Raw genomic sequence first — 21,231 nt, forward strand, 5'->3', positions numbered from 1 at the left:
TCGGCTTATTGATCTTAGCCATACACATTCTCTACTTGCTTCATGTAGTGCAATGATCTCAGCGTGATTTGAAGAAGTAGCAACAAGTGTCTGCTTCTGAGAACGCCAAGATATGACGGTGCCTCCAATTGTAAAAACATATCCTGTCTGGGATCGAGCTTTGTGTGGATCTGACAAATAACCTGCATCTGCAAAACCAATCATTTGACCTTTTGAACTTTTAGGATAAAACAAGCCCAAATCAGTTGTTCCTTGAAGGTAACGAAAGACATGTTTAATTTCATTCCAATGTCTTCGTGTAGGAGACGAACTGAATCTCGCTAAAAGATTAACAGCAAAAGATATGTCAGGTCGAGTACAATTTGCAAGATACATAAGAGCTCCAATTGCACTTAAGTATGGAGTTTCAGGACCAAGTATTTCTTCATTTTCCTCAGATGGTCGAAACGGATCATTTTCAACATTAAGTGATCTAACGACCACCGGGGTGCTAAGAGGAGTTGCTTTATCCATGTTAAAGCGTTTCAATACTCGTTTGGTATATGTAGACTGGTGTACAAATATACCCTTTCGAGAATGTTCAATTTGTAATCCTAGACAATATTTTGTCTGGCCGAGATCTTTCATCTCAAATTCTCCTTTCAGATAGTTTGATGCCTTTTGGATTTCGTTTTGAGTTCCAATAATATTAAGATCATCAACGTACACCGCGATTATCACAAATCCGGATGTTGTTTTCTTTATGAAAACACAAGGGCATATAGGATCATTCGTGTATCCTTCTTTTGTTAAGTGTTCGCTGAGACGATTATACCACATTCGTCCAGATTGTTTTAACCCATATAATGATCTTTGCAATTTTATTGTACATAACTCTTTAGGTTTGGAACTTAACGTTTCAGGCATTTTAAATCCATCTGGGATTCTCATATAGATATCAGTATCTAATGATCCATATAAATATGCCGTAACGACATCCATGAGACGCATTTCTAAATTTTCATTGGCCGCTAGGCTCATCAGGAATCTAAATGTGATTGCGTCCATGACAGGAGAATAAGTTTCCTCATAATCAATTCCTGGCCTTTGAGAGAAACCTTGGGCTACGAGACGAGCTTTGTATCTTGTAATCTCGTTTTTCTCATTTCTTTTTCGGACAAACACCCATTTGTACCCAACAGGTTTTACATCTTTGGGTGTGAGCACAATAGGTCCGAATACATTTCGTTTGTTAAGCGAATCTAATTCGACTTGAATCGCATCTTTCCATTTTATCCAGTCATGTCTCTTTTGACATTCATATACAGACTTTGGTTCTGGATCTTCGTTTTCTTCATTTATTTCCTTTGCTAAAAGGTATGAGAAAACGTCATCAATATCATCCATCTCATTTCGTTTCCATATCTTTCCATTATGGATGTAATTGATAGAAATCTCATGATTTCCTTCAGATTCAAGATGCTTTATATTGTCGTTCGATTCACAATTTTCTTCGTCCAAAATATTTTCTGTTATTTTGGGAGTATCATGCTTTTCACATTCCTTACGTTTTCTAGGAAGTTTATCCTTTGAACCAATAGGTCTACCGCGCTTTAAACGTGTTCCTGATTCACGTGTATCAACTGCCGTTCCACCATTTTGTGGTATTTCAATACGAGCAGGTGTATTTGCAGCGGGTATATGTGATTTAGTTACCATTTTGGTATCAGCAAATGCATCAGGTAGCTGATTTGCTATATTTTGTAAATGCATGATACGTCGAACTTCTAGTTCTGACTGTTTCGTAGGAGGATCAAGGTGTAATAACGATGGTACACTCCATTTGATCTCTTTTCCTACTTGTTTATTGTCTCCCCCTAGAGTTGGGAATTCTTTCTCATTGAAATGACAATCGGCAAATCGTGCCGTAAACACATCACCAGTTTGTGGTTCTAGGTATCTTATTATTGATGGAGAATCATAGCCAATATATATTCCCAACCGTCTTTGCGGTCCCATCTTTGTACGTTGCGGTGGTGCTATTGGAATATAAACCGCGCAACCAAAGATTTTTAGATGAGAGATATTTGGTTCTTTTCCAAATGCTAACTGTAATGGAGAATATCTGTGGTATGCACTTGGTCTTATCCGAATTAGTGCTTCTGCATGCAGAATAGCATGTCCCCATACAGAGGTTGGGAGTTTTGATCTCATGATCAATGGCCTTGCAATTAGTTGCAGCCGTTTAATTAATGATTCTGCCAAACCATTTTGTGTATGAACATGAGCAACAAAATGCTCTACTTCAATCCCTGATACCATACAATAATCATTAAAAGCTTGGGATGTGAATTCACCAGCGTTATCTAATCTAACTCTTTTAATTGGATAATCTGAGAACTGTGCTCTTAATTTGATTATCTGAGTTAGAAATCTCGCAAATGCCATATTTCGAGATGATAACAAACAAACATGTGACCATCTACTCGATGCATCTATTAATACCATAAAGTAGTAAAATGGTCCACACGGTGGATGTATTGGTCCACAAATATCACCTTGGATTCTTTCCAAAAACTTTGGTGATTCTTTGTCAATTTTGGTTGGTGATGGTCTTATGATTAATTTCCCAAGAGCACACGCATCACATGTCATTTTATTACTTTGATATATATCTTGGGTTTTTATTGAATGACCATGTGAGCTTTCAATGATTTTTCGCATCATTGTAGTGCCTGGATGACCAAGGCGATCATGCCATAATGTAACATCTTCTGGATTTCTTTTTATCACAAGATGTGATTCTATAGCATCAATATAAGTGTGATGCAATCCTGAAGGAAGTTCTGGAAATTTTTCCAGTACAAGGCCTTTGCCTGATTTTTCAGAAGTTATATACAAATACTTCTTTCCATTCTCAGTTGCAGACTGAGTGTTATACCCTTGACGGTATATATCTTTGAAACTCAACAAATTTCTCTTAGAATTTGGAGAATATAAGGCATTATCTATGGAAAACTTTGTTCCATTAGGCAACATAAAGTTCGCCTTGCCAATTCCTTCGATCAGGTCTGTAGGACCTGATATTGTGTTTATAGTCATTTTTACTGACTTTAAAGTAGAGAAATATCTCTTATCCTTCAGTATAGTGTGCGTTGTGCCACTATCTGGTATGCAAACTTCTCTACCAATTTGTTTAGTTGTTGTTCCATTTGCTTTCTTATCCATTTCGAATCGCAGAGTGATCGTGCTGATAACGTGTTATAAAAAGAACTGGAATTTATTTGTATCGCAGAAATTTAAATAAGGGCAAAATTTTATACCCGTAGAAAGAAATAACACTGATACATAGAGAGAATAGAAGAGAAGTGTTTTTAGGTGTGCTTTATAAACGAACGCAAACGTTCGTATATATAGAAGAAAATTTACTGTGCAAATAGTGCAGCGGGACCCACATCTTTAATTATTTCAAACATTACGGTGGCCGCTTTTGTTTACTTTCGTAACAAAACAAACAACTTTATCTTCATTTTTGTGTAATAATTAGCTCTGGTTTTTCTCTCTGAATTATTGTTCCTTCTCTCTCTCTTCAGAAATGGGAAGTTGTTTGTCTGTCTCCATTTCATGTGATCAACTTGTGAATCAAGTCTCTCAATGTTTATCGGTCAATGAAAGTTACATCTACAACCTTTCAGAGAATCTAGCAGCTCTGCATAAAGAGATGGAAGTGATCAAGGCAAAGCGAGATGATGTGCAAGCAAGGGTAAGCAGAGAAGAGTTTACGGGAAGCCGTCAAATGCTTGCTAAAGTCCAGGTATGGCTAAAGAATGTCCTCGACATCGAGAATCACTTTAACGATCTGCTTAGTACTAGCCCCGCTGAACTCCAGAGGTTGTGTTTTTGTGGATTATGCTCCAAGAATGTGAAAATGAGCTACCGTTATGGCAAATGAGTAATCTGGATGTTAAAAGTGGTTGAGAGTACCAGTTCTCAAGGAGACTTTGATGTGGTGACTGAGGGAGTTCATGTAAGTGAGGTTGAAGAGATACCTATCCCACCCACAATTGTTTTTCATGAAACATTGCTTGAAAAGGTATGGAACCGTCTCATGGAAGATGGAGTTGGGGTTTTAGGTTTGTATGGTATGGGTGGAGTTGGCAAAACCACTCTTCTTGCGCAGATCAACAATAGTTTTACTAAAGTAAGAGGCAGCTTCGATGTTGTTATGGGTTGTGGTGTCTAAGAGTTTAGACATCCTTAAGATTCAAGACGACATAGCAAAAAAATTAGGGCTTTGGAATGTGGAGTGAGACCAAAACAATGAGTATCGTAGAGCCATTGGCATACACAATGTTCTCAAGACACGGAAATTTGTGTTATTCTTCGATGATATATGGGCGAAAATTAATTTAACGATTGGAGTCCCTTATCCGAATATAGCAAATGGATGCAAAGTAGTGTTCACCACTCGCTCTAGAGATGTGTGTGGGCGCATGGAGGTTGAGGACCTGATCGAAGTCTGTTGTCTAGGTTCCGACAAAGCATGGGAGTTGTTCCAAAAGAAAGTTGGAGAAAGGACATTGAAAATCCATGCAGACATTCCTGATCTCGCAAAACAAGTCGCTGGAAAATGTTTTGGCTTACCATTGGCACTAGTGCCGGTCCTGAGATATTGGCGGTCCAATACGAAATACAAAACCGAGGCCCTTAACTATACATAAAAAGTTTTTCGATAAAAAATCAATTTTATAATAATTTTTTTACAGCAACTTCAAAACTATTAAAATTTGATATTTTTTTTTGTAAAATAACACTTTTTAATTTTTTCTGAAAATTATCTATCAAACTTTTAGAATCAAGGTTTTCTGATCATATTTTTCTTAGTTGATAACATAGTCAAACCATTAACCATTAAATATTTCTTTGTAGTATAGTTAATCGCAAGTCATATTTTTACAAAGCTTCTTTCGGTTGGAGCATCTAAAACGGGATTGTGAACATTATATCATAGACAATCTATATATTTTGATAACTCTTTTTATATTTTGGCCTTGTAACTCGTGCGAGGAGGTAGTAGAAAAAGAATGAAACACAATTCCCTCTGAAGAAAAAATAATTTATCCTAAAAGATAATTATTCTTAATTTATGTTCTTTTTTGACCCAAAAAATCAGTTTTGCCTTTTTAATCCATTCATATTAAATAACATAAAAGGATATGTACGATTTAACCGTGTTTGTATATAAAAGATGTTTCGTCACTTTTTTTTAAGTCGTCTACAATACATATTGATCTATTTAAGTAACAACAATAGAAAAAGTAGACCTCTTTTTTCTGATAAATCATGGGCCCCATACGATTGTTTCACGTGTATGGGATGAAGCCCGGGCCTGATTGGCACTCAATGTAATCGGGGAAACTATGTCATGCAAAAGTACGGTACAAGAATGGCGTCATGCAATGGACGTTTTGATTTTATCGGCGGCAGATTTTTCAGGCATGAAAGATGAAATTCTTCCTATTCTCAAGTATAGCTATGATAGCGTAAATGGAGAGGTGGTGAAATCATGTTTTCTTTATTGCTCTCTATTTCCTGAAGATTATCTTATAGATAAAGAGAGACTGGTGGATTATTAGATATGTGAGGGATTCATAGATGAAAGCCAAGGTAGAGAAAGGGCAATAAACCAAGTATATGAGATCGAACAAGACGCTAGATATGAACTTGCTGAAGGAGCTGCAGCTCCTGGAATATCTTGAAAATCTTACCATTGAGGTCAGATCAGGGTTTGTTTTGGATCAACTGTTAAGTTCTCCTATGTTGGTAAAATGCATCCGAAAGGTAGGCATCAACAGTATTGGAGAATCAACGAAAGTATTGACTTTGCTAGCTACGAGTGATCTACGTAGGCTCAACCTAACGGGATGCACAATGGGGAAAATACAGATTGAGAGGACAACTCCATGTTTCCAAAGTCTCTCCCAAGTCGATATATGTGTTTGCTATCGTCTTAAAGATTTGACGTGGCTGGTGTTTGCTCCAAACCTTGTTGATCTTAGAGTTAAATACTCAAATCAATTGGAAGAGATTATAAGCAAGTAAAAAGCTGCAAGCGTTACAGGAGGACTTGTTCCTTTTCAAAAACTAAGAAGCCTCAACTTATATCATTCACCTATGTTGAAGAGCATATACTGGAGTCCTCTGTCTTTCCATGTTTGAGCAGGATCAACATTTCAGAATGTCCGATGCTGAGAAAGTTTCCGTTGGATTCTAACAGTGTTGTCAGGTTTGAAGTATTTTTCATTGAATACGCAGAGGAAGGGTGGATTAAAGAGGTTGAATGGGAAGACGAAGCAACTCAACTGCGTTTCTTGCCTTTTTGTAAGCTTAGCCCCGACCCGATAATATCACCAAATAAATCTAATACCCATACTCAATCCATAAACAGTGTAGAAGGTAACAACCAGTTATTTCATTATTTTTGAATGTTGTCAATTTACAGATATTTGCTTTCAACCTTTGTGTAACTTCATACTCTTTACTTTTGACAAAATGAATGTAATCACTTGTAGGCTAACAATGTAGTAGAGTCATATTCATTAAATAAACTTATGATAACTGGGCTAAAAGTTCCAGAGAAACAAGAAACAATACATAAGTAGTCTTTTTTTTGACATGCACCTTTTCTTATAAAAGAGGTAACCAAGTAGAACTGTTAGTTCAATGTAACACTACTAAAAATATTAATATTTTTAACACTTTGTCGACACGAAACATCAAATGCTTCGACACCATTTGCCCATAACTCTTGCAACTCACAAATCAGTGGCTGTAATAATTCATCAAGAGATCTTCTCGGATGTTCTGGACCAGGAACAAGTATGGTGAGAAATAGAAACTCCCGTTTCATGCACAAAGAAGGGAGTAAATTGTAAGGTGTGACAATCACTGGCCACAATGAATATTGCCTTCCATATTTTCCAAATGGATTAAAACCATCAGTGGATAGTCCGAGGTAGACATTTCTACTCTCTAATGCAAATTCCTCATAAAGGGACTGAAAGTGCTTCCATGCCTTTGCATCTGAGGGATGCACAATATCTCCCCCACTTGATTGCTCCTTATGCCATCTCATTGCACTTGCTGTCCGTTGAGATTGATATAGCCTTTTAAGCCTATCTGCTAATGGAAAATACCACATACGCTTATACGGAACTTTGGCTCTCCCACTGGTGGCCTTAAACCGAGGTTTTCCACAAAATCGGCATGACAAGTAGTTCGCATCTGCTTTCCAATATATCATACAATTATCGATGCAAACATCGATCATTTGATAAGGCAAACCTAGACCGGAAACAAGTTTATCTACCTCGTCATAAGAAGCTGGACACATATTATCTTCTGGCAAATATTCTTTCACAAAACTAGCAACTGCATCTACACAGTCTTCTGCCAAATTAAAATCTGTCTTTATGCCCATCATCCTTGTTGCAGCGGACAAAGGAGAATGACCATTTTTACAACCCTCATATATTGGATGTTTAGCTGCATCCAACATATCAAAAAATCTTCTTGCTTCTAAATTTGGTTCCTCAACCCTATTTCCGTCTTCTATAAAAGAGGAGATATTTTCACGAAATGCATCTTTTACCATTTCTACTGCATCTATAGATTCCTCTAAACTAACCGGCATATTTTCACTAGTTCTAGGTATATTTCCTATATCAACATCTTTGTGTAAATACCAGATTTTATAGTTAGGTGTAAATCCACACTGATACAAATGATTCCATACTCTTTTTATAGGAATAAATTTACTATTATCACAACGAATACTTGGACAAAACATCTCACCTCCTCTCAAAGTAAGATCTTGGTTTCCGGCAAATCCCATAAATTCTTTAAGTCCTTCCGCAAACTCCTTTGAAATTTGGCCATTTGAATCCCATTGATTGTTCATCCATGAACGAAAATTATAACTGTTTGAAGACATTTTTTAATGCGTTGTTTCTCAGCTTTGGTGAATTGCCTACAATGAACTAAATCATTTATATAGAGAAGTATCGTTAACGGCTAGTTTGTTAACGTAAACAAAATCAAAATTTGTGACAATTTTCTGACCACATTCAAGGTTGCTGACCACTAACCAAACGCCAAGAAACCGCTATTTTCTAAAGCAAATTGTGACTACGTTATGATCAAATTATGACCACTTTTCTGACCATATTTTAGTCGTCAAGATTTGGTCACAATTTTTTGACCATTTTCTAACTAATATTATTCGTTAGTAATTTATGACCACTTCTCGTCCACTTCTTTTAATCGTCACGAAATTGTCGGATTGTGGTCAAAACTTTTTTGATCAATTTAAGTGATGAGAAATTGTTATGTTTTCTTGTAGTGATTTGACTATGTTTTAATTAATAACATAGTCAAATTAATATCATTAATTAGTTCAAATTATTATAAAACTAGATATAATAATGCAATAGTAAAAATTAATGTAATATTATTAATTTCACCAAACATTAAAATAATCTGTTTTATTTTCATTTAATAATATATTTAAGTTTGTATTATCAATAAATAAAAATTATTATTAATATAGATATATCTTTTCTATAATTTTCATATTAACAGTTAGACATTTTAATTGCAATTGATATTTTACTTAAAATAAATACATTAAAACAAAAAAAATTAAAAGTATTAAAAATATAAATTACAAAATTTTAACAAACATAATATTTAATAATGGAAGAATAATTATTTATAAATTATAAATAATTTTTAATCCTTTTTACTTTTTTTGTGGCTTTACTAAAGCTTTGTCTTGCCAATTTAGCGATTTAGAGCATGTTTAATGGGGGGGTTCTTAGAGTAGGGTTCTTACCGGAATATAAGAATCCGTCTCTTAACTTTTAACTAAAAAGCTAAAAACCGGTTCTTAATTTTTTTAGTTAAAAGTTAAGAGACGGGTTCTTATATTCCGCTAAGAACTTCACCCTAAGAACCCCCATTAAACATGCTCTTAGACTCATTAGGATTAGATTCGTCAAAGAATATTGTATCTCCCAGCAACATTATTAATGGAATTCACGTACTTAACAAAAAAAAAAGTAAATAGGATTAAAAAATGAGATAGTGGTAGTTTAAGCCTATAAAAGATCATGTATATGTTTGCTAATGATAATAGTTTGTTGGCAAGACCAATTATAACATTGTAGTCAAGAATAGCCTTCTAAAAGATCAATAGTATCATAGAATCATCGACCATCTCCATAACCTAAGAATCAACGTTTTCAGCAATTGTCCTTTACATGAACTCAACACCAACGATAAAAGCATAGAATGACAAACTTCTCAGAATCTTTAATTTGGAAAATACTTTTAGTGGTGAAGATGCAATCCTTGCTTCAATGAAAAGCGCTAATCTTTACTAGAATTTCTCTGTAGTTATTGAAAAGATCCAAAATTAGAATATTCTCCAAGGTTTCTTCAAAGATTCTATTTCGGATCTGCTTATCTATTGTACGTTGAAGTATAAGAGCAGGCTGATGGTGTTCTCCATGCTTCCTGCCATTCCTCTCCTACCAAACCGAATACATCTCTGTTTGAAACATGTACCGTATAAAGAAATGGGTGATCTTGTCCCAGCCATCATCCACCAAGAGTTGAACCAAGATATCCCAGCAATTAGAGATGGAATCTTCTTTACTATATTGTTAAATCTAAGCTTGATTTTATGTACTTATGGGTTTCATCAAATGTGTGTGTGGTTGTGGATATAAAATCTTAAGAACATATGGCGGTGGCTATATATATATGTACATGTTGCTTATTTATACTTTCTCTGCCTTCTCATTTTCAGCCAAAACTACATTACATTATACTCTAGGATTTAGCTTCACCTCTTCGTGAGCAAATTTTCTGTAGCCTTTTGATTGCTACAAAAAATTTCAGCTAATTGCGTATCCTGTTTGTCAACCTGAATTATAAAGAACTTCAATCTATTGGTCAAGACTACAATGGGATTAGACCAAAGTAGACAAAGCGTTTCCCCTTTCAAGCGAAATCTAATACGATCAAATCCTAAGTTGATTCAGTCCTATAACCTAAATTTCTCGAAACTGAATGATTCTAATCTTATTATTGGTAAATCCAAATTTTTTGTAGTCTAAAACCTTAAGGAAGATAGAGAGAGAAAGAGTCAAGAAAGTAAGAAACAGAGAAAGAGATTATTCATCAAACTGTTTCGAGAAATTGATTGGCCAGTTAACAATGGCTCTAATGGGTTGCTCTTGGTCTCAGAGCAAGTATGATCTATTAATAACTGAACATTGATTGGTGCAGAGAACAGCAATTTCATTATGAGCTAATAAAATAATATGAATCTGACAAAGAAAAAAATCGATCAATCTGAATGCACTTTTCTGCACTGTACAATCTTTTACATGAGAGAGCGAGACAGTAGTGAAAAGGGTATACAAGTAGTAAACTTGGTATTATTTACTAAGCAAAAAAAGATCATAAAGACAGTTGGTATCCTTTGCCATAAAAATAAAAGACAGTTGGTGTCCTGTCTTTTGAGTAAAGACCAAACAGTTTGTATGATAAGGTTGAGGAAAACAAGGTATTACGAGGGTTATTTTTTTATAAAGGTAACAGCTCTTGCTCAGCGACTATGGCTTCATCTACATGTATATATGGATTTGATGCTTGTTTGCGTTTCCACATCAACCAGACTCCATAAGCTATTAAGCCAACAACTACAGCAACGATCAATATTGCCATCACCACAATGGTGTTTTTCATCACCCATCTTGCCCTAAAACCAAATGCAGAAAAAAAGAGACTTTTCTTTTGAGACAATCTCTTCTTTTTTTATGGTTAAGAATGAGTGTTGTACCGTTTTCTTGAAGGCTCGAGTGTGTAACTAACGAGCTCATAGTTTCCGAAGATGTCAGGAAGCTTGATTTGATGATTGGTAAACCGAGAAACTATGCTCTACAAGGAGAATAAAGAAAAGTCAAGTAAGAGGATGAAAATCTAGCAATAAAAAGAGATGTTTATTGTATACCGTTTCTGTGACATTGGAGAATAAACTAGAAGGTTCAGTAGGAACGACAACTACTCTAATGAGAGAGTTGTTTCCTTTGGAGGTGAGGTTCGATATATAGACCTGTGACAAATGACTCCGATATATTAGGAACAAAAAAGAGGGTTGAAGGCTTACAAGCTATAGACTATAGTGTGTTCATCAATATGGCTCACCTGTGAAGATTTGACATCCAGCTCCTTGGATAATACCTTGGAGAGCTCTTCCATGCGAGGTTTCAGATATGACGAATTGACTGTTAGTTGGATATCAAGGTTTATTTGACCAATCTGAATCTCCCCTCCTGAGGAAAATATGTACAAAAACATCGGTAGACATTAAATATAATATATTTTTTTTTTTTTAGTTGTTACTATAACCTGGGAGACTGCTTGATGTGTTGAGGGTTGGATTTGAATCATTTGAAGGCAATGTGGCAGGTGGTGGTGCTGAATCATCAATATGAAGCCTATCTGATAACTCAGAACAATTGGTTCTCAAGAATCCAACCTTAGAATTCTCACGATCATACACAACAAGTGTGTTGCGAACCACAATTCCTTGCAACACAAGACATAAGATTACCAGTGTAATAAAGTGAAGGTAGCCAGAAACAGAGTAAAGATATGATCTATTTACCTCCTAAAAGAGTTGTATGATCTTTACCATTTGGGAATACACCAAGACAGTATGCACCATGCACCTTGGAATGCTTTTATTCAACAAAAGAAGTAATCATATCAGCTGCTACAACATTAGCTATAGAGAGAAAATAAAATCTCATACGAGAATCACTTACTCGAAACAAGTAGTTTTCAGGGGACAACAGCCATGACTGTCCACTCTTAAACACCATTTCCACTGATGGAAATATCGTTGAAAGTCCAGAGGCATCGTTGCTTGAGCATAACGCAACTTAACTTTCAGTAACTTCCCTTGATTGAAATGTTTTGAAAATAGATCACAAAGACATAATACCTTGGAGCAACATGGAAACAAGTATCTTTAAAATTTGGATCAGGGCCATCAATCTTCTTTAATGGGGAAGCTTCTCTCATTAACTACACAATTAAACAAAAAGAAGATAAAGAGCCCCAGTCGTGTAAGAGAAAACAAAGATTCGAGAGTTCTTACAGCTTCCTCAAAAGCTGAAAACGCTGCGTCAGGGAGATAAGCATACGTAGTACCACTATCTAAAACAACGCCATGTTCTCCATCAAACACTCTCGAGTCCAGCAACAAGTCCTTCCCAGCGACACGTATCCCCGTCAGATCTATATTGTAATATGGACTGTCTATGGTATTAAACCGTATCCATTCACCAATCAACACAAAAGACAAACCCTTGGGAACATACCTACGGTCAGGGTCAGAGTCAGTGAACATCATATCAGACGGGTAAGAAAACCCACCAAGAACCATGGAGCCTCCACCTAGATCCATCCCTCCATAACACAAAGCAAAAGAGTTGCTGATCAAACCTTTATCCACCAACTGATCAACAAGACTGAGATCTCCCTGTCCTAACCCAATAATGCCATCAGCACGTTGACTGTAGAGATCACCAGTCTCCACATTCTCACAACCGAAAACAGCTCGGTGCGGTGTAAGCTCGCTTTCGTTCCCGAACGATATAAGATCTTCTCCGAGGACGCCTTTGCTACTGCTGTGTTCGGCGTACTCACGCTCGTAAAGGCATTGTTCTTTATCGTCGTCACAGTGACAGTCCATGTTGCACTTCACTGGTTGGTACGTGGTGGACATCTCCGGCTGAAACTTTGGGTCCTGGTGAAATAACCACGAGATAAGATGTTTGAGGGATGTCATGGTTGATATGAGCTTTATTATTACCTGATGTTTGCCACATTGTTCGCAGTCGGAACAAGGAACGTAAGTGACAGTACTGCCGGAATCAACTATGAGAGCAAACATCTGTGGGGGTGTACCGATCCATAGACGCGTCGTGTAATACCTGCATGTTACATGATGAAATGATACGTTCTACATTAATTATCAAAGATGGGAGATTGCTGATGAGAGAAAGGGAACTTAGTTTGTTCAGTTGATCGGGGGGTTACCCGTTAAGTAGAATATCGTCGTAGAGTCTCATGCGAGAGTGAGGGAGTGATTTTGAGTGGAGCTTTCGATGGAGAAGAGACATGGATCTCGAAGAATTGGGTTGAGAGAGAAACAACGGGAACACCATTGGACGGCGTGATCCGTCCGCGGGAGGAGGAGATTGGTGGAGAATGTTTTCAGCAGCCGCATTTGAACATGGAAGAGAGAGATAGATTAGGAGTGAGAACATCGCGCCGATAGACGCCAGCGCCATTTAATCGTCGGCGGAATTCTCAGGTGTGATCGTACCGACGGAGAAGATGCGAGTAAGAGGAGGGAAGAAGATGGGAAATAGACAGACGTTAAATCTACTGGAAGTTCGGAACCAAGCTTTGAGACAAAACACAGTTAATGGCCAAGTAAATTACGAAACGACGTAGTTTTTTGTTCATAAGACTATACGCAGTTAAAATAATCACATGAAAATGAATCTACGCACCATCTTCTTCTTCCAGTGCCCACCATTTGAAAATTTCGTATATTCCAGACTTTTTGAATCATGTTCTGTTTGGCAACTTTGATGAGTGAACATGTTTCTTTGAATAGTATAAGTACATTCGGAAAACGCTGAGTGAGAAAGTTTTTAGTGGTAAAGACATGTATTCGATGGACACACACTAGAACTCGCCAACCCATGATGCAGAAAATTGGAACATAGCTGAAGAAGGAAACACATGCAAGTAAATAGAGCCGAAACCACATTAGACCCCCCATCCCATGCAAGTTGATGTCTTGGGCTAGTAACGCTGGTGTCTTTGGATGTGGTTTCGAATTTTATCACCTATCATCTTTTTTCAGTGAGCTAGCTTTTCTAACATATCAAGAACTTTATATCTTCAGGAAGACGTAGGAAAACAGCTCGATCGAGCACGAAGATTTTATGCCCTCTTGTAGATCCGGTAATTATGAGTTGCTAATCCATATGAGAGACTCGCTTATTTAAACCAAAAGAACGAAACATGGTGATCTTTTGATGTCAAATGCTTTATATTAACAAGAAATTCATTGACCACTTTAGAAATTTTTCTAGAGTCTACAAAATATTTCTTGTAATCAATCATACGTTTGGTTGGCTTTGACACTGTACTATGTATCGCCCAGGCTCTGTTACTTGCAAGATCTTACTAGTCACGGTTTGAGTACAACGGAATGATACAAGGAATTATATAAATATGAAACATAGAAATATTGACTTGAGAGTATATGTCGCAGGCTATGTCACAAGGTCCACTGATCAGTAACCAATTTAAATCCAGAAATTCCATATTTCCATGACACATTTTCATTTCAATCTACTAGTAATAGGTATCACGAACTCTATTCACTTGAGATTTGACAATGTACTATGTATATAGGTCGCCTTGCTTAGAAAGTCTCACTAGTCACGGTTTGAGTCCAATGGAAATAATAGCCCTGGACATTCGGGTCCTCGGGTCGGGTTCGAGTCGGTCTTCTCGGGTCCGGGTCCTTCGGGTCTTGAAGTTTAGGACCCAATCGGGTAATTTGAATTTATCAGTTCGGGGTCGGTTCAGGTCTTATCGAGGTCGGGTCGGTTCGGGTCAAAGTCTCAAGGAACCGTTAAAAACCTGTTATTTTCGATTCCCAAAGGTTTCAGGTCGGTTTTGGGTAAAATTCATCGATTTCAGTAAAATTAAAAAATTTCGGGTCGAGTCCTTCGGGTCGAGTCCTTCGGGTTACCCAAAAATTAAAGCACTAAACCATGACATAACCTACTTTAAAACCTACATTATACCACAACTGAACTTGACAAATGAGCATGTTTAACAACAGATCAAAACTTCAAAACCTAAAATATCAATAAATGTTCAAACACATCAAATTAAAGCTTCCATGTTCCACAATCCAACATGACACAGTCAAACAACAACGTCGCAAACTGAAAACAAAAAGGTTCAATAAACATAACCAAAGCCAAAGGAAAAAAAACAAACCAGACTGAGACTGGTGACAACTTCATTGATCATTAACATTCAAGTTTTCTCCAACTCAAACTCAAGACTCTAAGTCTCTACCATCTGAAACTAAGAAGTACGAACATTAAGAATTATAATATAGTTCATACATGAACTATGAAACTTACATTCATATCAAAGAGTTCCAAAAATCAACCTTACCATTGCTATTTCTTCACTCATTCCTAAATCTCAAAGTCAAAGACTTCTGAAGTTAAAACCAGGTTCAATTTCTAATAAAAATGAAACAACTAAAGGTTAGTAATCACAAGTAACAAGCATAAATAAAACTTGAAAAAAAGAGTAATAGAGATTTGAAATTACCTCTCATAAGATCATCTTCTGTCTCCACCTCCTTAACTAGTTGTTCTTGTCTTATAATTCCTCTGCCACGGACTTTAATTTCGCATTTGATTTGAGTCATTGCTCAGTGCACATTAACACTTTTATCATGTAATGTGTCAAGCAGCTTCTGCTTGGATCCAAAACTCGACCACTTGTGCTAAAAGCAGACTCAGATGCAACATAACTCACTTGCATTGCAAATGCATCTCTAGCTAATAGTGATAGAACCAGATACTTACCACTATTTCTCCTCCACCAAGAGAGTACATCATACTCTGTACGATTCATCACATGATGATTCTCCACACTCTCTTTCAAATAGAGATCCAACTCGTTTGTTTTTTCCTGAAAACCAGCTTCTTGGCCAAGCTCATCATAGATGTCATTCATGCTCTCATATGCAACACCATTTCCAAGTACTATTCTCTGAGATACTTCTTAAACAAACTGATCTTGAGACTGAGAAGAGGTAGCTTGAGACTGACTACGAACAGACGCAGCAGTAGACCCTGACCCACCATTCTTGTTAGCATTGTAACTGTTGTTGTACTCATTGAACAAACTCCTCAAAATGTCTTCAGTTTCTTTAGTTAACTGAGTCGCCTCAACACTCTATTTTTCGTACAAGTTCTCAAAACATTTAGTTACAAATTTCATCTTCTTGGTTGGGTCAAGAACACCAGCTACAATGATGAGTTTATTCATCTTGACTTTTTCCCCGAATGGATCCCAATACTTGCCTAATTTTCCTAACATAGATGCAGCTTTAGACCTTAATATTGCATCAGAACCAGGAGTAGTGCTTAATCCACTAATATTTCTCGTGACTGTGTGTATTGCGTGATAAAACTTGTGCGCACAGACTGAAGTTGAAGCTGACAAAACCAATGTAGCTTGGTAGAAAATGATTAAGAATTGAACTAACCTGACAACAGCTTCCCAATCATCTTTAGTTGGTGGTCCAATTTGTTTCTCTCCTTGCACAAACTCATTGAAATAGTCATTATATGGCTTATCTTCAACTTCCATCTTCTCAAAAGCCACTTTGAACTTCATTGCATGTTCTAGCATCAGATATGTAGAATTCCATCTTGTGGTGACATCCAGAGGCAAACTTCCTCTCTGAAGTTTTCCTGACTCAACACACTGTTCAAAGGATATATGTCTCTGCGTTGAAGACCTCACAAACAGAATGCCATTTCGAATTGCATTTATACTGTTGTCAGCTTCCCGCAAACCTTCCTTGACAATAAGATTGAGAAAGTGAGTAGCACAGCGAATATGTAGAAACCGGCCATCTAAAACCATGGCCTCATCTCCAATCTCCTTGAAACCTTCCTTAAATCTTGTCATAGCTGAACCATTAGCAGTAGCATTCATTATCAACAGTAATGCAAAACACTCTTTTGATACCCCATTCTTCTAAACAATCAAGAAGAACCTTTGAGAATGTGGATCCTTTATGATCAACAACGTTCTTGAATCCAATAATGAGCTTCCTTAACTTCCACCCAGCATCTATGAAGTGAGCTGTGATTACCATGTAGCTTTCTCTTGTATAAGGAGCGGTCCAAATATCAGTAGTCAATGAAAGTCTTTGCTTGTTCTCTCTAAGTATCTTCTTCATCGCCTCTTTCTTTTTCACATACATCTCTATTATATCTCGTCTGGCAGTTCTCCTAGAATGAGGTGAGTAAAGTTTCGTTTTATCACATAAATGTTTTCACACTAAGCTGTTTACCCAAGACAAAGCTAACTCTCTCAAGACCATCATCTCGTTTGTAGCTTCCTTAAAGACTTCATTAGAGACCTTACACACCCTTAGATTACCATCTTCACCATTTGGAGACATCACACCTTGTGTACCAAACCTATTCGCTGCTTGCCATACCTGGTAACTCTTGCAAGCAAGATTCAAATGCTTTGACAAGCTAGTTGTTCTAGACTTGCTCGCACTTGCCATCTCTTTCCCACATTAGTTACAATTATCTATGTCCTTATCTTCTTTCGTTTTGGTGAAATGTTCCCACACCCATGATCTAGCCTTCTTTGAACTACCGGCTTCATTTGTTTCTTTATGCTTGTTTTTATTTCGAGAACTTGGAGTCTGAACTTCATCTCCAGATGCATTAGAATCATCATAATCATCATCATCATCACACATTGGATCAACTCTCTCCTCTGTATGGGCACAAGACGCCATCTATATGATTCACAAACAAACAACAGTGAATTAGAGAGTTAAATATAGAAGAGGTTAGAGAAACATGCTTCAAATCAAAATCATAAATTATCAAACTAAATCAAATAGAAACATAAACTATCAAGCAAAGAAAGTTAACATGTTCGTGATCGACTACGAGACCGAGATGCCTCTGATGGAGGAGAAAACGCTGAGCTTCAAAATTGACCCCGTGATTCCAGTTTGTGGTTGAATTAAGAGATAGACAAGATTAATTGAGAATCACTATAATTTCGGGAAGTAGAAACGAAAATTAGGGAAGTGGAAACGATTTTTAAGAGTAACTAGGAAGTAAGATATTCAAGATTTCAAATGGGGTTGGACCGATTTGGGATCTAGGTTTACATATTTTCGGTTCTTCAAAAACCCGACCGGGTCTCAGGTAAGAACCGGACCCGAACCGGGACCCGCGGGTCTTCAACATTTCTACCCAATAGGGTAATTTGGACGGGACGAGTATGGGTCCGACAGGGTCGGGTCGTAGGGTCCGGATATAATACCCAGGGCTAGGAAATAATAGGAGGATTTATACAAATATGAAACATAGAAATGACTTGAGAGTATATGTCGGTTCTTCAAATAATAGGAGGATTTATTCAAGATTTCAAGTGGGCTTGGACCGATTAGGGATCTAGGTTTACATATTTTCGGTTCTTCAAAAACCCCACCGGATCTCGGGTAAGAACCGGACCCGAACCGGGACCCGCGGGTCTTTAACATTTCTACCCAATAGGGTAATTTGGACGGGTCGGGTATGGATCCGACAGGGTCGGGTTCGGATATAATACCCATGGCTAGGAAATAATAGGAGGATTTGTACAAATATGAAACATAGAAATGAGTTGAGAGTATATGTCGCGGGCTATGTCACAAGGTCGACTGATCAGTAACCAATTTAAATCCAGAAATTCGATGACACATTTTTATTTCAATCTACTAGTAATAGGTATCACGAAGACACGAACTCTGTTCACTTGAGATTTGAATCGATGATCACCAAACAAAGAGATGCTCAGATGTTTTGAATAAGATTATTCCATAAATATTATTATTATTATCCAATTTTAATTGAACTGTACATTCTTTTTCATTTCACCACAACCCAAAAATGAATTGCTCTTCAAATCCCCAAACCAATTCCGATCACCTAACTCCTCTGTCTCTCTCTCTCACGTGCCAAAAAACTACTCAACCTTAGGTGTGATTCCACTATCATAGAAACCTCCGACGACGAATCCACCACCGTTGTTTCTCTGCATCTCGGCCATGTAACTCCTCACTTCCGCCTTAACCATCTCATGCACCACCGTCATAAACTCAGCTCTACGCGCTTCTCCTCTCTCCTCTACATTAATCTTCATCTGACTCTCAAACTTCGGAAACGGCAACGAGTTGTCGCTCGAACCCGTGTTCCTCGACTCCTGGCTTACGGGAAGCGACAGTGACAGACTCAACGTGGTTGCCGGATCTTCCTCCGACGATGACGTCATTTCCACCGGCGACGGCACCGTGAATCCGCCGGAAACTGGCATTGGTTTAAAAAGCTGAGGAGGAACCGCGCTGGAGTCGCTAGCAACGTGGGTGGGACTCTCAGGGCTCATGTACAATCCAGTGTCCACCGGAGGGACAGATTCAGAGCTCATCGATCTCCTCTTCTTCGCCCGATCTTGATCCTCCTCCGTCGTCGGATTACCATCTAAACATTTCCGCTTGAGCGTCGAGTTCCAGTGGTTCTTCACGGCGTTGTCCGTGCGGCCGTTGAGAAGACGAGCGATCGTGGCCCATTTGTTACCGAACTTGGCGCGAGCAGAGACAATCGTCTCGTCTTCCTCCGGTGAGAACGGTCGATGCTCAACCTCCGGAGATAGCTGATTGCACCACCGTAATCGACACGATTTACCAGACCGACCTGGAATTGACTTGCTAATCGCCGACCAGTTTCTCGGTCCGTACTTCTCCACCATCAGCCTCAGCTGCTCGTCTTCTTCTTGGCTCCATGGACCTTTCACACGATCCGCCATTGAACCAGGCGAGAGGATCTTTCAATAAGAAGGTCGGGGAACTGATGAGAGGAGAAAATGTATTTATAACAGAGAAATGGGAAACGTAACCGGTAACCGACTGAGTCGGTGGAGAAAGTCATGGCCCCATGGGCACCGCTTCTTCCACGCAAGCGGTTTTGAATGTTTTGGGATACAGCTGTAAGTTAACACGTGTCACAATCTCGCTGCGTTGATGTGTCTAACTCTCTCTTTTCTGTTACGCAATCGTACGATGGAGTCGAGTGATATCACGCGAGTAAAGAACGCGTGGGGTAATGTGGGAAGTTAAAGCGACAAAATCACGGAAACCTACAAGGAAAGCTCTGATATTATTCGCACAATCTGAGGTGAAAATTTTAGAATTAAATAAAATTAATTAATTAATTAAATTAGTTAAATATCTAAAAATTAAAGACGATAACGGTTAGGTTTGGCCGTTTGGGTAAAGACAGTTTTTATGCATTTTCTGACTTTTGACTGGCATAGCCAGCCTGTATATACCTTTTCTTTCATATTTTTAAATCTATTTTACAATACAAAACGTCTGTTTTGAGATTTGTTTTTTGAAACTACAGAAGTTTAAAGTAGGTGAAGTTTTGGTACATCATGAACCAAAACTGTGATTTCGGTTTACCGAATGCACGCGGGATAAAAGCAACAGTTAAATGTCACAATTCAAAATCATATACTAGATACACAGGAAAGGAAACTTCACTGTATGATGTAGATGGTTCAAAATGATTTGATTTATTAATTAATATTCGGTTTTATAAACATGTTACAAAGAAACGGCCACCAGATTAAAGTGAGTGGTCGGAATTTTTTTTAAAAAATTGAAGTTGATGACGTGGCAAAAACGACAAAGAGAAGTTGGCCAGTTGGAAAGTGACATCATCTATTACCATTTTAATTAAAAAACGTTTAAAATTGGAGGCAAAAATCCAGGCTGTAATCCGCAACAAACAACTAACTGTCGTCCATTCAGCAAACTGCCACGTGTCAGTTTGGACTCTTTTTAAAATGGTTGTGTAACTGTCTTTAACGTTAGTAACGCACTTTAGTCCCCAACGTCATCTGCACCTTCCCCCAACCTTCTCTTGAACGGTTTCATAACTATTCTTTATTAATACAAAACTATTTTAAAACATATCGTTTTCATTTTTTATGTTAAATTAGTTATAAAAAAATAAAACGATTTAATGTCAATAATAAATGTATTTTTAACCATTTATGATAAAATAACTGATTACCCTTGATTTATATACATGAACCATGAGTGGACCTCGTGGTCTAGCGATACTGGACGGCCTATAGATGCAAACACATTTTGGGTTTGATTTTCCTACTGCAGAAAATCACATTGTTTTGCTCACCCCGGTTGCAAATACATCCGTATGAATACCCAGAAGAGGGCATGTCGTGGACACTTTCCAC

At 37.6% G+C, this 21,231-nt stretch overlaps 1 protein-coding gene and 2 pseudogenes across 1 annotated transcript; 1 reads left to right on the top strand and 2 right to left on the bottom strand.

Annotated features, from left to right (window-relative positions):
* The first annotated feature begins 3,232 nt into the window (after positions 1-3,232).
* On the top strand, positions 3,233-5,738 carry LOC125591610 (annotated as a pseudogene).
* A 4,685-nt stretch (positions 5,739-10,423) lies between these two features.
* Positions 10,424-16,329, bottom strand: LOC125591612 (aspartic proteinase nepenthesin-2-like). Its single transcript, XM_048766104.1, has 12 exons — positions 13,156-16,329; positions 12,929-13,049; positions 12,435-12,862; positions 12,212-12,368; positions 12,056-12,138; positions 11,877-11,976; positions 11,717-11,789; positions 11,458-11,637; positions 11,254-11,381; positions 11,060-11,161; positions 10,889-10,986; positions 10,424-10,807 (listed from the first exon to the last, which is right to left on the bottom strand). Exons 1-12 carry the CDS (start codon positions 13,407-13,409, stop codon positions 10,633-10,635), a joined length of 1,899 nt encoding a protein of 632 aa, XP_048622061.1. The 5' UTR covers positions 13,410-16,329; the 3' UTR covers positions 10,424-10,632.
* A 2,443-nt stretch (positions 16,330-18,772) lies between these two features.
* Positions 18,773-19,913, bottom strand: LOC125591611 (annotated as a pseudogene).
* Between the last annotated feature and the right edge of the window lie 1,318 nt (positions 19,914-21,231).

The sequence above is a fragment of the Brassica napus genome, chromosome C8 (assembly GCF_020379485.1).
Source record: "Brassica napus cultivar Da-Ae chromosome C8, Da-Ae, whole genome shotgun sequence".
NCBI lineage: Eukaryota > Viridiplantae > Streptophyta > Magnoliopsida > Brassicales > Brassicaceae > Brassica > Brassica napus.